General features: G+C 38.2%; 1 protein-coding gene across 1 annotated transcript in view; it reads right to left on the bottom strand.

Annotated features, from left to right (window-relative positions):
* Positions 1 to 8333: 8333 nt before the first annotated feature.
* si:ch73-335l21.1 (insulin receptor substrate 1-B) overlaps positions 8334 to 24390 on the bottom strand; it is a 55773-nt gene continuing 39716 nt past the window's right edge. Inside the window, exon 4 of the mRNA XM_059354610.1 lies at positions 8334 to 8892. Coding sequence (XP_059210593.1) covers positions 8885 to 8892 — 8 coding nt within the window. The 3' untranslated portion in view covers positions 8334 to 8884. The remainder of the gene's footprint in view (positions 8893 to 24390) is intronic.

Raw genomic sequence — 24390 nt, 5'->3', positions numbered from 1 at the left:
AATTTATGGTGAAAGAGAGCATGCGGGAAAAAATTGCTGCTTTTGTCTGACGTGTCTTCATTCTTCTCAAATCTGGTCCTAAGCCGCCTGATTAATTACTCCTCCTTTGATTGTAACTATTTTTAATGTTTTTAATGTTTTTCAATGGTGTTCTGTCTGTTGTTGTTGTTTGTTCTTTCATTGTGTATCTTTCTGAGGGTTCTGAAATAAAAAAAAACAAAATTTTCATGCATTTTTTTTTGTTTATTTGTTTCTCAAATTTAAAACCTATGTTTTCTTGTGTTGAAAAAACAATTTGTGGACCGTGAAAACAAGAAATAAAAATAAGAAATATTGGTGAATCCCAGAAAATGAATGGCTAAGAATAAAATACATAAATAATTATAATGAAAATACTAATTATTAAAAAAAAGAATCTAATAAGAACAAATTGTGGATAGAAACAAAAATAATAGGACTTTGGTTTGTATATTGATTCCTGAAAGAGTCTCTAGTATAATATATTATATTATAGTATAATATATAATGTATTATATTATATTATATTATATATATATATATATATATATTAGTGTGACAATTTCTAAGGTCGTCATTCACCTAATTTCATAATTATTTTTTTAATTGTATTTATTTTTATTTTATTTCTCTATTTATTTTGTTTTATTTTTTAATTTTAATTTTTTTGATCTACTGTAGAAAATAGATCATCATCATCATAAGTCATTGTGGTTTTTATTTATTTATAAAAAAATTTGTAAACTTATTTTTTGTTTTTGGCATTAAATGCTTTATTTGGCAGTAACAGAGGGTGAAAGGGGAAGACATGCAGTATAGGAGCCCTGAGCCAGATTTAAACCTGCGCCCCTTAGTGATCCGGGACGCCCTGCCATGATGTCTTCATATGCATTGAAAAAGTTAATAAAATACCTTTAATAATAAATTAAATAAGAGTCAGGATGGCCCAACACCTCGACTAAACATCATCCTGAGAGAAACACATATGATCTTAGTGTGCAATTAGTGATTTTTACTTCAAATTTGAATGATTTTTGCAGGCGTGAACAAGTAAAAGTTTCCAGTATTTAAAGAACGGAGCTGCATTTTGAGAAAAGTAAAATAAAAAGATTTTTGTAACTATTTTTTTAAATCAATTGGTCTGAGTCTGTGCAAGTGTTCCTGTGTCCACTCTAATTAGTGTGCAATTAGTGATTTTTACTTCAAATGTAATTGATTTTTGCAGGCGTTAACAAGTAGGGTGGATTCGAGTAATGTGGGACACTTAAGGTTTGGCTGCTTTATTTCCTGCTTAAAGTAAATATAGTCATCAAAACCTTTACTATTGGTCTACCATGGGTGTCATGTGACTTAAATTACATAAAATATTTTTAAATTTAGAAAAATATAACAAAGTCAAAATTGCAAAAAGTGTCCCACATTACCCGAATTCACCCTAAAAGTGACCAGTATTTAAAGAACGGAGCTGCATTTTGAGAAAAGTAAAATAAAAAGATTTTTGTAACTATTTTTAAAAATCAATTGGTCTGACTCTGTACAAGTGTTCCTGTGTCCACCCTAATTAGTGTGCAATTAGTGATTTTTACTTCTAACTTGAATGATTTTTGCAGGCGTGAACGAGTAAAAGTGTCCAGTATTTAAAGAACGGAGCTGCATTTTGAGACAAGTAAAATAAAAAGATTTTTGTAACTATTTTTTTTTCTATCAAAAAAAAATTGGTCTGAGTCTGTGCAAGTGTTCCCGTATCCACCCTGCAGTGTATAAACAAGCGAGGTTATTGAGTCCATTGCTGCTGCTGCGGTGTGGGGGTGTGTGTGTGTGTGTGTGGGTGTGTGTGTGTGTGTGTGCCAGCAGGTGCATGTAGGTGCAGAGACACAGTATCACACTATGAGGAGATGATACACACACATCAGGTCACCTGTTGGCCTCCATCCAGCCCACCTCTCTCCCTCTGAACTCTGTGTCCTCTTACCTTGGCCTCCATCCAGTCTCCCTCCTCCCTTCCTCCTCCTCCTCCTCCTTTCTTTCACTCTCTCGTCTTGACCGGAGATGTTGCCACCACGGCCGAGGCAGGCATTGTCGCTGCCCGTCGCCACGACAACCAGATGGCAGCTGTGCCCGTCCGCCTGCCTGCCTCTGCTTCTCCTTTCTCTGGCCGTCTGTTTGTCCACACGGCTGGGAATGAGAGTTTATCTGACTTCTCATGTCAACCAGAGAATTAAAGGCGAAACACTCTTCATGAACTGGTCAAGTTTAAGATTGTGGGCTTTTTTTTGCTTCTGTTATATGTTGTTTTTCCAGACTAGTAGGAAAAAAACACATTTAGGGTTTATTTGACCTGATTTGTGTCTGTAGATTTCTCCTAAGTTAACATTTGATTGTGCATCATTTGCATATTTATTCATTCAATTTCATAAAACGTAATACAGAAAATAATCCACATGTAAGTAATTAACTGGGGAAGTTTCACAATGATATGTATTACTTAAATAAGTAAAAATAAATCTATTAAAATTATTAGTAGGTAAAAAACATTTAAAAAACACATTTAGGGTTTATTTGACCTGATTTGTGTCTGTAGATTTCTCCTAAATTCACCAAAGTTAACATTTGATTATGCATCATTTGCATATTTATTCATACAATTTCAGAAAACGTAATACAGAAAATAATCCACATGTAAGTAATTAACTGGGGAAGTTTCATGATGATCTGTATTACTTAAATAAATAAAAATAAATATTACAATTATTTTTTTTACGCTATTTACCTGTTGTGTCTTGTCAGATTTTATGTAATTTTATAATATAAAATTTAAAGGTTGTTTTCTCTCGAATATTTTTAATGTATATATATTTTTTTATCTTAAAATAAATTATCTTAAAATTATTTGTTTTCACATACTTTGAGGCACTTAAATACACCTTACTTTCCAGTTTTATTCCTATCTATATTCTGAAGGTTTTTATTGAGGGGTTTGTTAATACATCATCAAAAGTGTAATTTATGGAACATTATGTTCATAAACTTATGGCATTTTTATTTTATTTTATATTGCTGTCGACAGTATTTGAGCGATTTAAGAAATACAAATCTGTAAAACACATTGACTCTAATATGTCAACAAAATGAATCAATAATTTTGAACCTGGCTTTATCTAGTGACCTTGATTAAATAAGATATTGCCTCATTTGTATATTTAAACATCACATTTTAGAAAAGTTAATGTTGACTTAATGTTAGTAATCAACTGGGAAAGTTTAACAATGATATATACATAAGTTCTAATAACTTTTTACCCTATTTATGGGATTTTATAACATGTCTTTTAAGGTAACTTTCTCTAAATTAATATTATTTTTTACACACTCTGAGCCAGAAAATAGAAATAAGCACATATTTTATAAGATATTACCTCATTTGCATATTTAAACATCACATTTTTAGAAAACTTGTAATACAAAAAAATATTGTCTTAATGTTAAGTTATCAGCTGGGGAAGCTTCATGATCATATCTATAAGTTAAAATTTTAATCCCATTCATCTGTAGTTTCCTGCAAATGAAATAATGTTGATGAAAAATTAGGTGTTTTTTGAAAAACATTGAGCTAGAAATCCTCATTTAAGTAGCAGTTTGTTCATAAATCACTCATATCCTGATTTTATAGAACATTTTATTCCTAAAATCAATGGCTGGCGACAATATTTTCTTAATTTATGAAGTGACAAGAAGAGATATTCCTACTGTAAAACCTTTTGACTCAATGAAACAAGAATTTTGAGCCTATAGCTTCATCCATGTTTAGATAAGATATTGCCTCATTTGCATCTTTAAACATCAGTTTTTTAGAAAACTTGTAACACAAAAAAATATGGTCTTAATGTTATTTGTCAGCTATTTGTTGAAAAATTTCCCCTTAATGACCTGTAGTGTCTCTTTACTGTAACTATGGTGGATTCATTGCTTTCTGTCGCCTATGGGGGCATCACACGGAAAATTCATAATCAGTTCATTCATTCAGAAAACCTTGAGCTTCAACAGGGAACATTCTTGGTAATATTAATGAATGAATCTGAAGTAGGGCTCGAATCCCCTCGGGACACACTTTTTGTTTAAGCTTTGAGTGTAAGTGTCAGTAGCCCTTCTGGTGTGGGTGTGGGGGCTATTTCCTTACTCACACAGGTGCTTTTTTTTTTTCACTGTGCACGCTCGCCTTCTTTTCTCTCAATAAGGGGAGTGAGAGGATGTGCAGGTGCAGGCCTGATCCCTCTGTGTGTTCTCATTTCTATTAATTCCTACACTGCCTCCGTGTGGGTTGAGCGACTCGGCCATCTGTGGACGAGGACGACACAAGACCCCATACATGATAAGAACAGGAGGAAGAAAGAAGCACAGATTTATCGAGCCTAAAAAAGCTTATTTAATTAAACCGAGTGCTGAGTGAGAGGGTGGTGTCAAATAAAAGAGGAGAGAGAGGGAGGGAGGGAGCCCGGCAAACAGCACGTTGGTCATATTACCAGTAAGGCGAGTGATTAACTCTGCTGGCAACCCGCCGACTCTGAGTGCAAATGATCTTATCAATGGGAGTGGTGAATGTGCAGCTAAAGAGGCTGCGCGGGTAATAATCAGGCTGTTTTCTTTTCCACATTGCAGCGTGACATCTGCTGTGGTCGCAGGCCTCCGTGTGTGAGTCAAAAGAGTGTGTGTGTGTGTCTGTGTGTGTCAAAAGAGAGAGAGAGTGTGTGTGTGTGTGTGTGTGTGTGGGGCATGAGCCCGCCCGCCCACCCGCCTCTGTGGCATTTCATGCAGATGTTCACACTTTGCCCCAGCCCGTAAATTGCAGCGTCTTCCGCTCTTCTTCTTCTTCTCCTCTTTAAATCAGTAGCACTGTTGTTTTTCTGTCTTAAGCCCCAATTACATCACTCAAAAGGAACAACTCAGCAGTACAGACGCAAAAGAAACCACAAGTCCTTTTTGTTGTTTGACTATTTTTTTCTCCTTTTAGTCAGATTTTTTTTTTCCTTTTTCTAAAGCAACAAAAGTCTACACCAATGGCAAATCTCAACAATGTCCCCATTTAGTACCGTCCCTCGGGGGAGCAGGAGGAAGAGATAAAACAATTTAGAACAGCAGCAGCCCTTTTCCTGCACATTTTTATTAACATCTCGCTAACAACGCTGTGAATTAAATCTTTAACCCCGGCCGTCTGAGCTCGCCCAAAGGAACTTTAGTCATGATATGTCATGAAACTTTGCCACAGGCAGTCAAAGGGAAACATTCCCGGACTGCAGGCAGTTTGACAAAGTAAAAAAAAAGCTCAAATGGGGCTCTAAATGGCAGGATGATAATGTCCGCTTTGACAGTTTGTGCACTCTCTCTCTCTCTAAGCTACAAGTACCTTCAAGCATTTGGCTGAAAACTGCTGAGTTTTAATATGAGAACATCTCCAAAAGACAACAGAAACATTTCATCATGTGTTTGCCCGCATGAAAATCTTGGATGTACGTGTTTTTCTTCTCCCCCCCACACTTCTGCCATTATTACAGGCAATTCCAACCACACTTTCCCAATCTGCTCATAATAAAGCTGCTTTGTTATGCTCCAGGCCCCCCGAAAGTCATGTGACCAGAGTGAGCGAGTTCATGAACTTCCCAAGACAGGCAGGCAAACACATGAGTACAATTTGCAGCTACATAGACGCACATGTGTTTAGACATTTTGTTTTTCTTGGTGGCCTTTTTCTTTCTCTTCATGCATCTCAGGGTTGTTTTTCTCTTTTTTTTATTTAAGTCCTCTGGTCAAAGAAAGTCGTAGGCGAATTCAAGGTTAAAGCGAGTCCTCACGACGACTTTTATCTCCACAAGTGTCACATAAGCAGACGGCAAGGCCAGATATGTCACAGCTCCTCCCCACCGCTGCAAAAAGAAAAACAGCAGGGGAACACAAAAGGTTACATTTTTAAAACAAAACAAAATCAATTCGTCCAGAGAGAGCTGAAGGTTGCTTCTTGAGGTGCTGCTGGAGCTCAGTCTTGTGTTTTGGCACTGACGGCCCTGCGACAATTAAGTCCTCCACTAACCGGCAAAGAGAAACAGTCCAAAACTCCTACGATCAGGGTCATGGCTGTCAGTCAAGTCATCTGATAGATCATCATCACTCCAACATAAACAAAAGTTATTTCATGAGAACTGTACAGCCCGAAAAAGAGACAAAAATAGACACAAAAATAGACTTAATATATATTCTGCTAGGACAGCCCTATTAGTGCTAGCTGCTAAGACGGGGCAGAGAGACAGACAGATAAAAAGGACAGACAGGCACTTAAGTGCTGATGCATAGCGGAGATTAAAGTAAGAGCTAAGCAAAAGACAGAAAGGAGGGAGGGAAGGAGATAGAAACACAGAGTCTTAGAGGAGGATTCTGGGTCAGAGCACTTTCAATTCAACCAGTTTAAAAATGTAAAAACCTTAAAATGTTTGGTACCTTACTGTATAAAATAACTGAGAACAAATTTGTCATTTCACGCTGACAGAATTGAAGTGCTGACGCCCTTTTTTACGGTGCTAAAAGCAGTGTGCTGACCGCGACAAAGCTAGCATTAGCATGGCTATTGATAGGGTCTCTATCCTCAGTACCTAATGTTATTTAGCATCCTGAGACGATTAAATGAGACACAAGTTTCTGGAGCTAATAGCACTAATGGGATTGCTTGGCTCTGTATCAGGAGTCTCACCCTGAGCTGTGGTCAGCAGGACAGTGAATTTACGTCCTGGCACGATGCTAATATGTTAATCTGACCTAGCTGGCTTAAGCTAACTACCGCAACCCCTTGCTACAAGTGCCTTTTGTTTTCAAGCCTGTGTGTTTTAATACTTTAGGTGTATGGCTTTGTTAAAGAGTGAACGGAAAAAGAGAAAAAGACAGAATAGAAGCAGCACAAGGTATAATGAGCTGAATGCTAACACAGGCTACGCTAATATTTCTCACAGTAGACAGGAAGGCCAGCAGATTGGCTAGTACCGTTATCATTATTGGTGTTAGCGACAATGCTGCGTTGATGTCATATCAGATTTGCTGGGATTTCCAGTTTTCCACTTGTAAATATTGCTCATGGCAACATCCAAGTCATAATTAGCTCCACCAAGGAGATCAATGTTTCAGCTTGATTTGTTTGTTTGTCAGCAGGATTTCTGAAAAATTACTGGCCTGATTGTCATTAAACTTGTTGAAATGAATGCTGCCAAATATGGTATGGCCTTAATGGAAATCTTCTAGTCCATCTTCTTGCATTAGCATTAATTAAGCATGTTACATTCAATACGAAACATCTGTAGGAGAGTGAACGGTAAAAAGGTAATGCCGGGAAATGGCGGACTCCCTCACAAACAACTAATAAAGAATTCAACATCGAGAGTTAATTAGGTAACGTAAACACACTGTAGGGCTATTTCTGAAAAAATGTTGACCATGGATGGTTTCAATAATATTAATAGTGGTTTTGATTACGTGTTTTGACTTTAAACATTAAACGGGGGATTTGAAGGTACTGACATTTTCACTTTCATCAACAATTTTGTGTTGTTGATAATTTGAAAAATTAGAAAATTTGTTCCAGACTAGAAAAATTAATGTGAACAACCTCCTAACTTGGAAAAACAACTGTTTTTTCAGATCCATTATTTTGCTCTTTAAATGTTAAACTCTACATCTGACTTAGACTCAATAGCCGTGTTTCCATTAAAGCAAATTTTGAGGCAAAATTTTGAAATATCGCGTGGAAGAAAATGTGAATTAGGGACGATTCCATCAACTGGTTTAGGGCGAATAAACAAAGCTGCAGTAACATACTTTGGTCAGAAGATGGCAGTGTAATGTGTCGCTGTTGTGTAGAAGAAGACAACTTTGGCCACCCATGAGAGAAAATGGAGAGAAGTCTTCAGGAATTAAATTAAATCGGGCAACTTATACTTGTTTCATGTCAGAGCGGAAACAGCTGATAAGTCATGTGATTTAAATGTTCGTTACGTGCTACGGAAAAAGTGTTTCATCTCCTGTTTAGCGCATTAACTTGATTTTTCGGAAAAAGACAAAAAAAACCACCTCAAGCGAGGATGAAAGCTTTTATCTGCATTTTGGAACGTTATATCAAATTTTGGTGTTTCCATCAAGCTTTTCTCATGCAAATCTTCAAAATGTGCAAGAAATTTGTTGATGGAAAAATGACTACTGGAACCATCCTGTATGACATGAACGCAGCAAAAGCTCAAACCAGTGCTACCCCCCCCCCCCCCCCCCCCCCCCCATTCCCCCCCTCCCCTTTTAGCTATATCTTCTGCTGCATTATTTTTGTAACTACATCAAATCAAGCAAAAAAACCCCAATACCCAAAGCTTCAGTTAGTCCAGGCTAAGTTGAAGTTCTTTGTAAAATGGCTACAATCTGAAAATGAGGCACTTTTTGAGCAGATATATGATTCTATTCATTTTCTTTTTTTCACAAACGAAATAGCCACCATAATACTCTTAATGATTAGAATTTTTTTCTCTTGGAAAAAAACAAAAAAAACACCAATCTCCATTGTTTGTACCCTTCTCTGATTGGCTTTCACTTGAGGAATGAGAGCAGCAAATAGCTTTTTCAAGAATGTCATTTGGCACACATCCCCATTGGTTTCCACAACCAACAAGATGAAAGCAAAGAACAATAAGTTTTCCATCCATCTGTCTTTCTGTCAAAGTGCTTCAGGGGGCGTGTCCCATCCAGCTGCTCTCTCCATGTGATTGGTTGTCACAAAAGGAAGCGGCGGAGCCACGAAACTCTCTGAGTGGCACCAGATTGTTTCCCAAAGGACGACGCGCTGACATCAGCACTCTGGAAGAAAAAAAAAGACACACAGAAAGAGGAAACTGTTAGAATAAACAATAACGCAGATATGGAGAAGAAATAAATATTATGACATGAATATACAGCGTCTCTAGCTTATCAGGTTAATTATAATATCTAATGTAAGATATCTGTGTCTGCTTATCGGCCCGGGAACACAGTGAACCTAAACCAGACAACAGGAATAAACAATGGATCCAAATAAGCTGGAAAAAGACTCTCAGATTCGGATGGGAAGATTGCGATAAAGGGAACTGAGGGAGAAGAAAGTGAGGACACCTATGGCTGCAGGCGCAGCCAAGTGTGTGTGTGTGTTCTAGCAGGAAGGAGAAGCAGGAATCATGGCAGGTTTTTCTGGCAATATCAGCTCTTCTCATCACATCAGCCATGTGAACACACAGGTGTCTATCGCCAGGAAAATGTCACTATTGTAATAATTCAAAAAGGTCGAGCTCGGCCGGCGCACACCAGTCTTTCCTGCCCTTGTTTGCACAGTTGATAGGATTAGCAGGAATGCAGACTTAATGATAATTCTGCTCCGGAGTAGAGGCCGATCACATGGTGTCGGACCAGCCATCTGCTCGTTTTTATGGCCCACGTGCACTTTGTGATCTGGGGCTGTCCCAAACGAAAGTGGACAACTGTGAGAGGAACCTGGTGAAATCTTTGCTGATCAATCACTGTGAGACACCATCTACAGCTGATTTAAGGGGTTTGCGCGCTTAAAATCCATCAATCCTTTTCCATCTGCTCACCCAGGGCCGGGTTCCAGATGTCCCAATCCCCAAGCAATGTAGTCCAGCTCTTCCTGGGCAACCCCAAGGCATTCCCAGGCCATAAAAGATATATAATCTCTCCAATGTGTTCTGGGTCTACCCCAGGACTTCTAACCAGTCGCACATGCCCAGAGGCCCAAAGGAGGCATCCTAATCAGATGGAGCAGTGGCTCGACTACAAGCTCTGGTTGCAGAAACCAAGCTCTTTGCAAACAAAAGTTTATGATACATGTTACTTTCAGCAAGATCATTTTCCCACTACAGCCTGAAAGATATATCTGTTGACAGATATTATCAGCCGATATTGGCGTATTGGTATCGTATACAGCCATGGGAAAAATTATTAGACCACCCGTTTTCTTCAACATCTTGTTCATTTTAATGCCTGGTACAACTAAAGGTACATTTGTTTGGACAAATATAATGATAACAGCAAAAATAGCTGATAAGAGTTTTATTTAAGAGCTGATATCTACACATTTTCCATGGTTTTCTTGTTAATGATTTTGGTTATGATCAAGAAAACCATAGAAAATGTCTAGATATCAGCTCTTAAATAAAACTCTTATGAGCTATTTTTGTTGTTATCATTATGTTTGTCCAAACAAATGTACCTTTAGTTGTACCAGGCATTAAAATAAAACAAGAAAAAGAAGCTAAACAAAGGTGGTTTAATAATTTTTTCCATGACTGACATTATGGAAACTTTTTTTATACAATATATAATGCAAAAAATGTTGCTTGGTGTGATTAAGAAATGGTGTTATCTATACTTTTTTTAATTTTTTTTTTAAATAATCAGCATTTGACTGAAACTGAACAGAAATAATTATGTTTAATTATGTTTATTTAGCCATTTATTTTATTCCTTTTTACTCTTATTTTTTTCAGTTATCATTTATATAATTGGCTGACAATGTAACTCATTGTTTATATAATGTATACAAATATAAAATACTATTTTATTTCATTTTAAATTTTATGTTTGAGAGAGTAGCTCTCTGGGTACATTTGCAGAGTGGTGAAAAAAGCGGTGCACAATCCACATATAAAGGGTTTATTTTCATTCCAGCTCAAAAACTTATTATATCCACCAACATATCGGTTATCGATTCTTTTTCCCCTTCTAAAATCATTATAAATCCCATATCAGTCGGTCTGTAATTCCCACATAAACACCATTTTTATGATGTACAGCCCGGCCACATGACCTTAACGTCCCCACCACTTATATACTATATACTTATATAATGTTAAATGTCCCTAGAAAACTCTATTGTCTCATTTACCCACTTAGCAACTGACTTTTATAAGACACATAAAAGCTGTAAACATGCCAAAGCATAACACAGATAACGTTGTTGGGGTTGGCACCTACGAAAGACAACAAGCTCTGATTAGACGTGCACGGTGCCACGATCCGCCCTAGATGATTCTATATTGCTCCAATCTCACAGCAGCCAATCAGAAACCAGAATGAGATTATGCACACAATACACCGGCTGACCCGCCAACTGTGCAAAGTCTGACATTCTTTAAAACTGATATCACACAAAGTCTGACATACATTCTGACCGACCCAGTGTGATACGCAATTAACCTTCAAGATAGCAGTTATCACATCATGTGCACGGCCTTTTAAACCGACAACGGTGCGTTATTGTTCTTTACGAGGGTATTGTTGATGATTTCTGCGTACGCTATAGTTGCTTGGTCGCACCTGTAAAAGGCCTTGTCATGCATGTTGCAGCGGCTTGAGGAGTTTGCAGCGAAAGCAGGATCATGACTATAAAGATTAGTCGATGCCCTTTAAACTGGCTTACTTTCTGTCAGATGTGATGACTCATAGAAAAGGCACTCAGGCTGCCGTCAGCTAAAATAACAAAGCTAGTAAAGAGAACAGGCTGAGAGGGAGAGAGTTCCCTGTGTCTCTTTCCCTTAAATTTCCCAGCAGCGCTCCACTCTCTAATTGCACGAGGGTACTCTATATTTATGCCCCTCCCTCTCCCTCTATCCCTCTCTCTCTCTCTCTCTCTCTCTCTCTCTCTCTCTCTCTCTCCTCTTCCTGGTGCAGTGAGCTATATTTAGCCCCCCTCAGCACAGACGGTGCCCGCCAGCCGGCCAAGCCATGACGGCCTAAAGCGGAGCAGATCGGCAGCGGATCGGCTCCCTCATTCAGCTCAAAAAAACGGCAACACAAACAATCAAGCCAGCCAACCAGAGGGACCGGAGGAGACAGGCCGGACACGCACTGGTGCACTGCCATGGACACACACATGAAACCACACGCACAAAGGGACACAGAGGAAGATACTATAATTATGCGGATGACATTCACTTAATGATGACCTTTCCCCAAACACAGACGTAGGAAATTATACAGGGAAACAACTCTCCAAAGCCTCATGCTAATGCAAATGCACCCTGTTTTAGGAAATGTTTCCACTCTAATCAAATATCGCCTTCTTATTTCCCCTGCTTCACTTTTGACCCTCCCATGGCGGTTTGTCTATCGACTTATGTCGCCGAATCGTTTGTCCATCTGAGGGGCAAATCGATGCAATAATGACCGCGGTGAGGATCGTTTTGTACTGTATGTATGTGCCTCTTTTCCCCTTTTTCTCTGCCAGACTGTTTAAATCAAGAGGTTAGACAAGGCTATCTGCCTCCGCACTTCGTGTCTAGCCAATAACTGTTCCCTCCAGCAGCCTGTGAGTGTGTGTGTATGTGTGTGTGTGTAATTAGGAGAGTCTGGGTCTATGTGATGTCTCAATCCCGGGCGGCCTAAAATTGAAAGCCACCCTGTTCTCTGCTCGTAAATCCAGTGTGTCAGTCTGTCATTTTCATGCCGCCCCGGCTCCCGCAAGACACATCGCTCGCTTGAGCAACGACACGTGAGTCACCCAGTCCACTGGTCACTAAGTCGGCTTGAGTTACGTCTTATTTTACTTTAAAGGAGACCTATAGGAGTTTTATTAGACCCCATCATGTGGTTACACTAAATGAAACAACCTGCATGGAAACAAAAAGCATCAGCGGTGGTTCACAAAGATGAATGACTGGAAATCCCTGTGGTGTCTATCACTATTTCTCTTTTTTTCCCCTTTCTCAAGCACCTCATATAAGCCTCGAGGCACAAAATGTTCCACTCCATGGATGCATCAATCTGCGCTTTGCATCCAGACTAGGGCTGTGCCATATCATATCGTTCACGATTATACCGGTATACTTTTTTTATGAGAAAAAAATTGCATATCATGATATTGGCAACATTCCTACTTCTTAACGTAGTAGCACGTTAGCACGTAGTAGCATAACGGTTATTAATGACCACTGTGCCCACCAGAGTCTCATGTGCTGCACTAACGTCACATCGTCGTGACGATATTTTGTGGCCCCCACCTTGATATGAAAGTTTAATGTGAGTTTTATATGAATGGCACTTTACCGTGTTGTGTTTGGAAGGTCCCTTTAATTACTTTTTTTGGTAATTTTGTGTCTTTTTTTTAATAATTGTGTGTCTTTTTTTTAATCATTTTGTGTCTTTTTTGTAATTTTGTGTCTTTTTTTTGGTAATTCTGTGTATTTTTTGTCAATTTGTGTCTTTTTTTGGTCATGTTGTTTCTTTTTAAAGTAATTTAGTTTTTGTTCTGTCATTTTGTGTCTTTTTGTGTCATTTTGTGTTTTTTTTAAATCATTTTGTCTTTTTTGGTATTTGTGTGTATTTTCTTGACATTTTGTGTATTTTTTAAAAGTAATTTAATGTTTTTTCAGTCATTTTGTGTCTTTTTTTTGTAATTTTGTGTGTTTTTTGATCATTTTGTGTATTTTTTCATAATTTTGTGTCTTTTTTTTTGGTCATTTTGATACTGCCTCCAGTGGCTCCCAGATAATTTGAGTTTGAGACCCCTGCCATAGATGGTTATTTTTAATTATTTGCCAATACTCAAGAGACAGTATTTGGCAACTGTTGAGACTTGCAATTTACACCACATTTTAGATGTATGATTGATTTTCGTTTTTTAATTAGTCATACAGACAAAAAAAATAAATAATATTTTCTATACATTTTCAGAATTTTGTAATATCGTCAAGAATATCGTTACTGAAAAATACCCTGAAATATTGTGATATTGCTTTAGGGCCATATCGCCCAGCCCTAATTCAGGCACAAAAATCCTCGATGTTTGGGAGATTTTTCTTCAACAGCCAATGCGAGCAGGCATCCAACCTGCAGAGATGTCTCTGTGCGAGATCATAAATTCCTTCCAGGGTGCAGCTCTGAAGCCTGACCTCTGACCTACATGCTGTAGAAGCAACTCTCTCCTGGAAATAATTAAGGAATTACATCATTATAAGGATGTACACATCCCACTCAAGCTGCTTTTTCCACAATGGCAGCAGTTTTCGGTGCCCGCAACTTCATCCTCCCGCACCGTTATTCTACTTGATTCCATTAAATCATCAACATGAGTTCAGCGTCAAAGCAGCTGCGGACTCACTGAATGATGGCCGGCCGGCAGTCTGACGGAGCTCCTGTGTCACCTCGTTTTATTCCTCCCAAGGACGCCAGAAAGTCTGTCAGTTATGAAGATATAATGTTCGCAGCGTGACCGCAGCGTATGTGTGTGATTTCACAGCACTTATATGTTAGTCATGAATCTGGCACCTTTGTGGATGATGATTAAAGTGATACTCCACCCCAAAAATCTATGTGTGAGTATCAAGCGTCCTGGGGGATTCAAAAGGTGGTTTGAGTATTGCTTCTTCATGCAGGGCGGTGGCTACAGTCTGTTTGTGTTCAGTTAGAATGGGTTGCAATGACCCAGTTTCACAGTGAAACAAAAGTATCAGAACAGCCATAATAACTTGTAAAACAACCCGTGCAGCACAACCCACTTCTCTGTGGTCCAACACTCATCGTGCTCTGAAAAGTCACATTTACAACAACAAAAAAACTGCAATCAATCCTCAGGCAGAACCCTGCGGAGGATCTTCCAACTCTCCATGGCTCAGACCAGATCAAATTCACCAAATCCAGTCCCTAATGGGGAATTTTAGCGAGCAATTGTCACCATTTTCAGACGTTTTATTGACATCTGGGAAGCCAAGAATGACTCTGTTGAGACCAACAGTCATGTGAAAAAAAATCAGCGAATCTTCAACTGAGCTCTAGACTGTTTACACAGAGCAGAGAGGAAAGGACAAGACAGGTTTTAAGCCAAAATGTAAATAGGTCCATAGAGCCTCCATTGACCTCCAGCAAAAAATGTCCAGAGGGTTAAGAATGTGTGTGAATAATTAGCAAAATTTGCAAAATATTGCTTTTATGTTCTTGTGTTTCGTGCAGCATAACCCACTTCTCTGTGGTCCAACACTCATCATGCTCTGAATAGTCGCATTTACAACAAAAAACTGCAATCAATCCTCAGGCAGAACCCTGCGGAGGATCTTCCAACTCTCCATGGCTCAGACCAGATCAAATTCATCAAATCCAGTCCCTAATGGGGAATTTTAGCGAGCATTTGTCACCATTTTCAGACATTTTATAGACATCTGGGAAGCCAAGAATGACTCATGTGACAAAAAATCAGCGAATCTTCAACTGAACTCCAGACTGTTTACACAGAGCAGAGAGGAAAGGACAAGACAGGTTTTAAGCCAAAATGTAAATAAGTCCATAGAGCCTCCATTGACCTCCAGCAAAAAAATGTTCAGAGGGTTAACAACGTGTGTGAATAATTAACAAAATGTGGTCCAACACTCATCATGCTCTAAAAAGTCGCATTTACAACAAAAAAAACTGCAATCAATCCTCAGGCAGAACCCTGTGGAGGATCTTCCAACTCTCCATGGCTCGGACCAGATCAAATTCACCAAATCCAGTCCTTAATGGGGAATTCTAGCTAGCATTTGTCACCATTTTCAGATATTTTATAGGCAAAATGAGGGATCAATTAAAGAGGGAAATAACAAGCAATAAAAACAATGCATGAAGCCACAGCCTGGTCTGCAAAAAAGCAGCTTTAAAGGCTACAGGGAATGTGTTTGATACTGAGACAACAGCCTTTGGGTGGAGTTGGCTGTCAGGGACGCTGACTCAGAGAGAATACATCCAACCGGTTTGATAGAAGTCCACTGATGATATGACAGCTCTGAAGAAAAGTTGGAGGAAAATAAAATGCAGGAAAAGTGAGCCTTCCAACACTCAAACTCTCTGAACCACAAGACCTGCCAGTGGGTTTAAAAATCAAACTGAAAGTAGTCAAAACTGAAAATATTGTTGATTCTCAAATTTCTGACGTTCCTTGAACAAATCATGAGACAAAGGCTTCCGTCTGAAAAAAAAACAACCCAAAACTAAGCTTAAAATTTTGAAAACTTATTTTATACTACATCTCCAATTTAAATTTCACAAATTTCACTGGGAGGCCAAGAACGACTGTTGAGACCAACAGTCATGTGACAAAAATCAGTGAATCTTCAACTGAGCTCTAGACTGTTTACACAGAGCAGAGAGGAAAGGACAAGACAGGTTTTTAAGCCAAAATGTAAATACAGGTGCACCTTAATAAATTAGAATATGATGGAAAAGTCCATTTCCAGTAGTTCAAGTCAAACAGCCCCAACCAAGTATTAAGTGCATATAGATGGACAGACTTTTCAGAGGCCAACATTTACATATTAAACATACTTTTTTTAAAATTGGCCTTTTGTAATATTACATTTTTTGAGAGTCTGAATTTTAGGTATTCATTAAATGTAAGCCATAGTCATTATAATTAGAAGAAATTAAATAAATTAAGATATGAAATGTTTAATTATGTGTGTAATGGATCTATATAATGTGTGATTTCCACTTTTTGAATTGAATTACTGACATAAATAAACTTTTCTATGATATTCTAATTTAATGAGATGCACCTGTAAGTCAATAGAGTCAATAGAGGGTTGTACTGCAGTTTGACCAAATTTTCTAAAATATTGCTTGTATGTTTTTGTGTTTCCACTTTTAGCCTGCGGCCCCCGCGACCCGGCCCCCAGATAAGCGGAGGAAAATGGATGGATGGACTTTCTACAACAATGTTGATTTAACCTATTAAAAAAATTTGGATTGGCTGATAAAAACTGCTACATTTTCTCAGTTTGCTGAACAGCTAAAACAGACACGTCTTTCCTAGGAAGAGTCTTCGGGGACACAGGAAGTCTTTTTTTGTGTTCGCAGAAACACCGGCAGCAGCTTGTTTGGATTAAATACAAGAAGAGCTGGCCGGTGGGTGAGCATCAATCGTTGGCGGGGCTGAAAGCATCAACAGAAAATCAAAGGAAGGAGGCGTTGCAGCACTGCCCACCATGCTTCACTGACAAGTGATGTCTGGGAAGTAAAGTGACACGAGCACAAACACTTCAGGGTGATAACAACACCTTAATACATTTTATTGTTTTGAACAGGCCCGTTATGAGAACAGTGAAAGCAGCACATTTTCCCTTTATGTCTGTACATCTTCTTTCACTGGTTTATAAATCTCTTAATGGTCTTAGTCCAGCCTATTTATCTGATTTACTTTTATTCTATGAACCCTCGAGGACCCTCAGCTCGTCTGGGAGTGGCCTTTTACTAATAATACCAAAAGTTAGAATGAAAACCCATTTTGTCACTGTGGTCCACGTTTGTGGTCCATGTTTGTGGAACAGCCTCCCTGAAGACCTGAGGCCATCAGACTGTTCATATTTTTAAAAGCAAACTTAAGACTTATCTTTTTAATTTGGCTTTTACCTGAACCATTTTATATATATATATATCATGCTTTACTTTTTATTTACCTAGCTTTTTTTCTTTTTCTGCTTATGCATCTTAGTGTTACATCTTCTTTTATTTATTTGCTATTATTTATTAGTCTATTTATGTGTGTGTGTGTGTGTGTGTGTGTGTGTATATATATCATGCATTACTTTTTATTTATTTTCATCTTTTGTATCTAGCTTTTTTTCTTTTTCTGCTTACGCATCTCAGTGTTACATCTTCTCTTTTATTTATTTGCTATTATTTATTAGTCTATTTATGTGTGTGTATGAATATATATATATATATATATTATTATTTTCATCTTTTTATCTAGCTTTTCTTCTTTTTATTGTTATTTACCTTTTTATTTTTAAATCTTACCTTACTTTATTTTTTATTTATTTAATCTAATTCATTTCTAACCTGCCTCCAGTGTTTCCTCCCTGCTCGACGTTGAGATGGAGCTTCCTCAGCTTGTGCTTCGTTTATGACGGGATGGTTGGATGGAGGGTCAGGGTGGAGAATTGGGGAAGGGCGGAGGGTGTTTGCTTGATTTTATGTTTCCTTCTTATTCTTTTTTGCCCTTTTTTTATGTGAAGCACTTTGTGTTACATTTCTCTTGTATGAAAAGTGCAATATAAATAAAGTCTGATTGATTGACAGGTCGACTGAGCTCCATACATTACAGTATGCATTTGGCAGATAAAGATGAGCGCTGGGTGTTCTTTTTGCACTTTCCCACACACTCTGTCCTGCTCTAACACTGCTGCTGTCAATCACATTTGCTGCAGCCACAACAGCAACATAACAACCAATTATACAAGTGTGTGTGCATGTGGGAGCGTGTAATGTATATGCACGTACGAGGCTATGTGTAGGTGTACCGATGCCCAGGTGGGCTGAGGATACTCACACATGCAAGAACCCACCGGAGTCGATCAGAAGGTGTTATGAAATCTCAAGAGAGAGAGAAAGTGAGTAAGTGAGAAAAGGCCAAAAGCAAACATCTACGTGACATATTAAAAGCTTTAACTCATTAAATGTTGGAATTCCTGCCTGTGTTGTGTCAAGATTTTTTGACATGATTGTATAATGATTAAAAAAAAAAAAAAAAAAAGAGGCACAAGGCTGCAGGCTCGTTTCATTATGCAGCGACACAGAGAGACTGAGTGGGTGTGTTACGGCACACAGAGGAGCAGGAATGTGTGGGGACAGGAAGAGACAGACAGAGACAGAGCAGCAGTGCTGAGTGGGGGAAAAAGGGGGCGAAAAAAAAAAAAGCACATTCGCGGGAGAAACACATTCACTGCCCACGTGCAGCTTCACATCAGAGTATTTTTAGATCACCCCTGGACAAAATCTGAACATCCGGTTTGCATTCGTTATTCCCTCAGAACTGTGGGCGAAGCATGTCGGCCTACAACTCCACTGTCAGCAGGTTGTAAACGGCACGAGACTTTGATATTTAGAAAAATTTATGAAAAGGAAGCTGGAGACTTAGATGAACCTGACATTGGCCCCTGTGTGTGTGTGTGTGTGTGTGTGTGTGTTCTTGTACTTCCTACATAGTGAGGACCGGAACATGTTTTAAACCAACAGAGTGAGGGCATTTTTGCAACGTGAGGACATTTCGGCCGGTCCTCACTTTTTGGAGATTTCAGACTTTGTTTTAAGGGTTCACGTTACATGATAAGGATAATTAACTGACATTGTATTGTGTGTTACAAAACTAACTAAAATTACAGCGAAAATGTCCTTCGTTTTCATCGTTGTCAACTTTTTTCATACATAATAAAGATGGATAAGACAAAGGAAATAAAGGCAAAATTTACTGTGACCTCTTTTAATCTCCCACCCAACAAATACCCCATTACAAAAAACTAAAACTAATAAAAACTAACCTAAAACTAAAGCACAAAGATAGAAGTACAAGAATGTGTGTGTGTGTGTGTGTGTGTGCATGCATGCGTGTGTGTGTGTGTGTGCGTGCGTGCGTGCACCAGGTAGCTTTTAAAAAATATTTTCAATCATGTAGTGGGTGGTTCAGTGCAACCTACCATGTTGTCTGCAGGTATCACTACAACACTTTTTATTAGGGCTATTTTATTTTTTAAAACAAAAACACCAAATATAACTTTTTTATATCACTGTAAATTAAATATTTTGTTTTTAAAAAAAAAAAAATTATAATAGGAGAGTTTTGATCGTGTTACCCTTAAGAGATGTCACGAAAATTTTAAAAACCCACAAAACTGTATCTGTAAAACCTCCAATGAGATTGATAGAAACAACAAACATTTACCAAGTTAGTTATTATAGTTGCATCTTGCTAAGAGGGAAATGGTTTTGTGCTGATACACACAAACACAAAATGTAAATTTCTGCAGACAACTAAGAATGTGTGGGTCCAAACATGCAGCTCAAGGGGTGAAGAGATATGCCTCTAGGGGTCTTTTGATAAAAAACTAAAGATGGAGTTTCAATATGATCCAGCTTCGGACTGTACCACTTGCTGCTGGCTTCTCCCGGGTACAATTCCTTTAGTGTCGTTCAGGAGGTTTTTACCAGAGCCGCATTATGCGTAGAGGTCTACTCCTCTCTGAAACAAACTGACCAGGTGATTGAAACAGGTAAAATCACTAAATAAAGCTGTTTAACGTAAAAAAATAAATAAAAAAAAGAGTGTTTCTTCAACACAGTTTGGCATAAACAGAATGTCTCTGAGGGGCAGCGAGTCAGCTTGTTTCTCGGATAACTTAAGATCCAGATGTTTGATGACTAAAATCATTCATCCGGTTAAAAAGTTAATTTATGAGAGCTTCTGACAGACGACCACAGCGCTGACGCATGTGAAACGGGGATGTGACGCCATTGAAAGGAGACCAAATGAAACGGGCCGTTACCTTAATAAAAAGCATTTCTCTGGGTTTGAAACTTGTTGGAAACATTTGGGTTGATATAAGTACACAACCCAACATGTTATATAACGTACAGTCATGGAAAAAAATATTAAACCACCCTTGTTTTCTCTAATTTCTTGTTCGTTTTAATGCCTGGTATATCTAAAGGTACATTTGTTTGGACAAATATAATGATAACAACAACAATAGCTCATAAGAGTTTAATTTAAGAGCTGATATCTAGCCATTTTCAATAGTTTTATTCATATTAACCAAAATTATGAAGAAAAAACATGGAAAACGTCTAGATATCAGCTCTTAAATTAAACTCTTATGAGCTATTTTTGTTGTTATCATTATATTTGTCCAAACGAATGCACCTTTAGTTGTACCAGGCATTAAAATGAACAAGAAATTGAAGAAAAAGGGTGGTCTAATCATTTTTTCCATGACTGTAGCTCCAGTGGATTTTAGACATTTTACTGTGGAAGTATAGGATATCATATCTTTAAAACACTTTGGATTTGTATAAAAGTTGCACCCCGTTCGAGTAGAAACTTCCTTTAGTGGTTGTAAATATAGCATTTAAAAACGTGGGCGTCCTCGTGTAACAGAAACTGGCTACTGTACTGAAATCTGACAGGGGACGTCCTGTCCCTGGATAGGACACACAGAGCTAAAGCCAACAGGACTAAAGGGTTCTAAAACTTTTCTCTCTCAGACACACACACGCACACGCACACGCACACGCACACACACACACATTCTTGTACTACTATCTTTGTCTGATCCATCTTCATTATGTATGAAAAAAGTTGACAAAGACAAAAACGTTAGTTTTAGTTACTTTGTTTTAAGGAAAGGGTTCAGGTTACTAATGTAACCTGAACCCTTAAAACAAAGTCTGAAATCTCAAAAAAAGAAGTGAGGACCGGCCAAAATGTCCTCACTCAGTTGGTTCAAAACGTGTTCCGGTCCTCACTATGTTGGAAGAACAAGAACACACACACACACTTTTCATTGTTCGCTGACTCAGACCACCGATTTCTCCCCGTCTCTGTGTGTCGTGCTGCTCCACCAGTTCTGCCACTTTCTGCCAATGTAGATGGTCCTCATGAACACACACACACACACACACACACACACACGTGGGCGGCGTCTTGACTGAAGTGATATATAGAGTGATAGCAGAAGCAGGTGGGGACCTCAGTTCTGAGTAAGGCTTTTTCCAGAATGCCAGCTCTCTTCGGCTCTCTGACGCGGAGCCGCTAACAAAATGAAACACAAGAAGCTGTTGCACCATTTTTAAGAAAGGCAGCTGAGCGACGGAGCTGCTGTTGAGACATTTGTTCCTCGTTCTTGCTTCACTCGGCACTGTGTCAGAGCAGCATAGCTCAGAACTAACAGTCAGAAGGAGAAGTCTTTTGTTCCAACCACGGGGGGAACCTTATCAGGCTTTTTGTTAACTCGTAAATGGGAAGGTAAAACTTTCAGTTCCAGTAGCACATGGTTTCAATCCTGGAGACCCATCACTGTCAAAGAGCTCACATTGTGCCTGTAATCTCCTTGAATCAATGTTGGTACATGTAATCAGAGGAAGGTGCGCTCTCGTCTCGCTCATCTGACCAACATTAGAAGAGGAAATCAATTATAAAAGAGTTCTATAGAAGAAATCAAATGATATGTCAAAACCTTCAAATACTGCCTTGTGTAGGTCTTGAATTTCCCCATGTTTGAATAACAGTGCTTATTTTTTTTTAAAAATCAAAACTTAATTTGAACACCATTTATGGTCTGCATTTTCTCAGAAATAGCCATAGAATTTATTTCCATTCTGTAATTAACTCTCTACTTAACAGTTTTGTTTGGGGTCTGCCACTCTCCTATATATGTATCCTATCCAACAGATTTAATTACTTATATACTTATTATTTGCTTTATTATTATTATTATTATTTACTTCAACCCAATAAATATGATTATAGAATATACTTACATATTTTTTTATTTGTAAGTAGGGTTGCAAAGGGGTGGAAAATTTCCAAATCGGAAACTTTCCATGGGAATTATGGAAATATATGGGAATTAACTGGAAATTGGGGGTAATTTACACAAAATGTATCATATCCAAACATAAATATAAACATTTTGTTTTGTCATAAGAAGAAACACATGCAAACTAATACAATAAAAAAAAAATGAAATTTCAACAGATTTATTTTTTTATTTAAGTAGAACTTTATCAAGTTTTAATTATTTCAGTGAACAACAAAAACAAGAATGTTGAGTAAAATATAACTCATCACCCCCAACCCCACCTGTTCAGAATGTTACGATATAAAATACTTTAAGTTTCCTGTTAAGGGCCAACCTTCAATTTTGTAAATTCCCAATTTATTCCCAATTTATTCCCATACATTCCCGTTAATTTCCATGGAAAGTTTCCAATTTTGAAAATTCCTGGAATTTTGTAACCCTATTTGTAAGAAACTATGTACAATATAAAAACCTAAATGTGACCATTTGATGTCTTTCATGAGCAGAAGCTTGAAGCTAATTTCCATTTGTGCTTCAGATTTATCACTATAAGTTCCCAGAAAACATTATATACAATAATACTGAATAATTGCCCAGTTTCAAGAAGTGTTGAGATGAATAGTCCTGTTCTAGCATCATTACTAATTTAAAACTCAGACCTGCTTCACGCTCATATCGGCTCACTTGTGGTTCTTCTCCATCTGAGATTAATCTAAAGCTTCCCTTCTTCTGCTAAATCAGGACTATAAATAATAAATGTGGTCCTCACTTACCTACAAAACCCAATTCACTGTGTTGTTTCAGGGTCTGTGAGTGTTTCCACGGAGTCATTAGGTACGGAGAGCACTCGACAAACCTTTGGATCTTTAAAGTGACAAGCGTGCATGGGGGCTGTCAGTGTGGAATCTGGTTTGCGTTTGGAAACCCTGTCCCGTGTATTTAGAAACTCATGCCAATCTGTGTTTCACAGTGCCTCTGTGTGTGTGTGTGTGCCCACGTGCCAGCTACTGGCCTCTGGTCCAGTCGGATGATGAATTGTGTAATTATTAATAGAGACACACATCACAGTAGCTGCCCCGATCGTATTAAGTTACTGCATGCGGCTTTATTAAGGGCAGTAACCAGCAGTGTGACTGTGTGCTCACTCTGTAACTGACTGTGCATGTAATGAGTGTAGGTGTGAACGAGTGTCTGTGTGTGTGTGTGTGTGTGTGTGTGTGTGGCTGACTGTGGTTAGACAGCCAGACTTGGCCAACATGCACAGCAAATATTTATCTACGGACCTTCTGGAGGCTCCGCTATACGCTTCTAGCCTGCTCTATGTCTGCACAGGAGGAAAAAACATTAATTAAAAGGAGTCCTCTGCTTCTACGCTTCATCTCCATCCTGTTTTAAGCCTCCTCGTTGTGCTCCATCCTTCCTCTGTCCTCAACAATTAGGACATTTTTTTTTGGATTTTTTTGAACCAGTGACACATTTTTCTCTCTCTCTTTACTCCAGCATTAAAAATAACTACGGGGGTAAAATGCTGCTGCCAACTCCTGCATGGTGTGAAAAAATGTTCAGCTGTAATGTCAAGCACATGTGTAAGATATATAATGGATAAACAGAATATTTATATACATTAATTTGCATGGGCAAAAGTGAACTAAATGCAAGCAGGCAGCAGGTGAGAACACGTCAGAAATGAAAATGACTGTGCAGTATTTATGACATCTAAACTTTTGCGACAGCTGCAACACTTATTCAATAAAAGGTTTCAATACATTCACAACAGAGGACCAACTACCTTGATCCTAGTGACGCAGAGCAACATCAGCAGTTTGGTAAGTTGTCATATATCTTCCTATATGTTCTATATGTATAGCTTCCTACATATATTCCTATATAGTTTCCTTCAAGCAAAATTCTCTGAATTAATTTAAGTTTCCTTTAATTAACATTGACTCAGTGTTTAAGCAATGGACCTTTATTGTGAAATTTAAGA

This window comes from Centropristis striata, chromosome 17, assembly GCF_030273125.1.
Source record: "Centropristis striata isolate RG_2023a ecotype Rhode Island chromosome 17, C.striata_1.0, whole genome shotgun sequence".
Classification (NCBI taxonomy): domain Eukaryota; kingdom Metazoa; phylum Chordata; class Actinopteri; order Perciformes; family Serranidae; genus Centropristis; species Centropristis striata.
The sequence above is the reverse complement of the archived record's forward strand: the minus strand, read 5'-3'. Positions and strand labels throughout refer to the sequence as shown.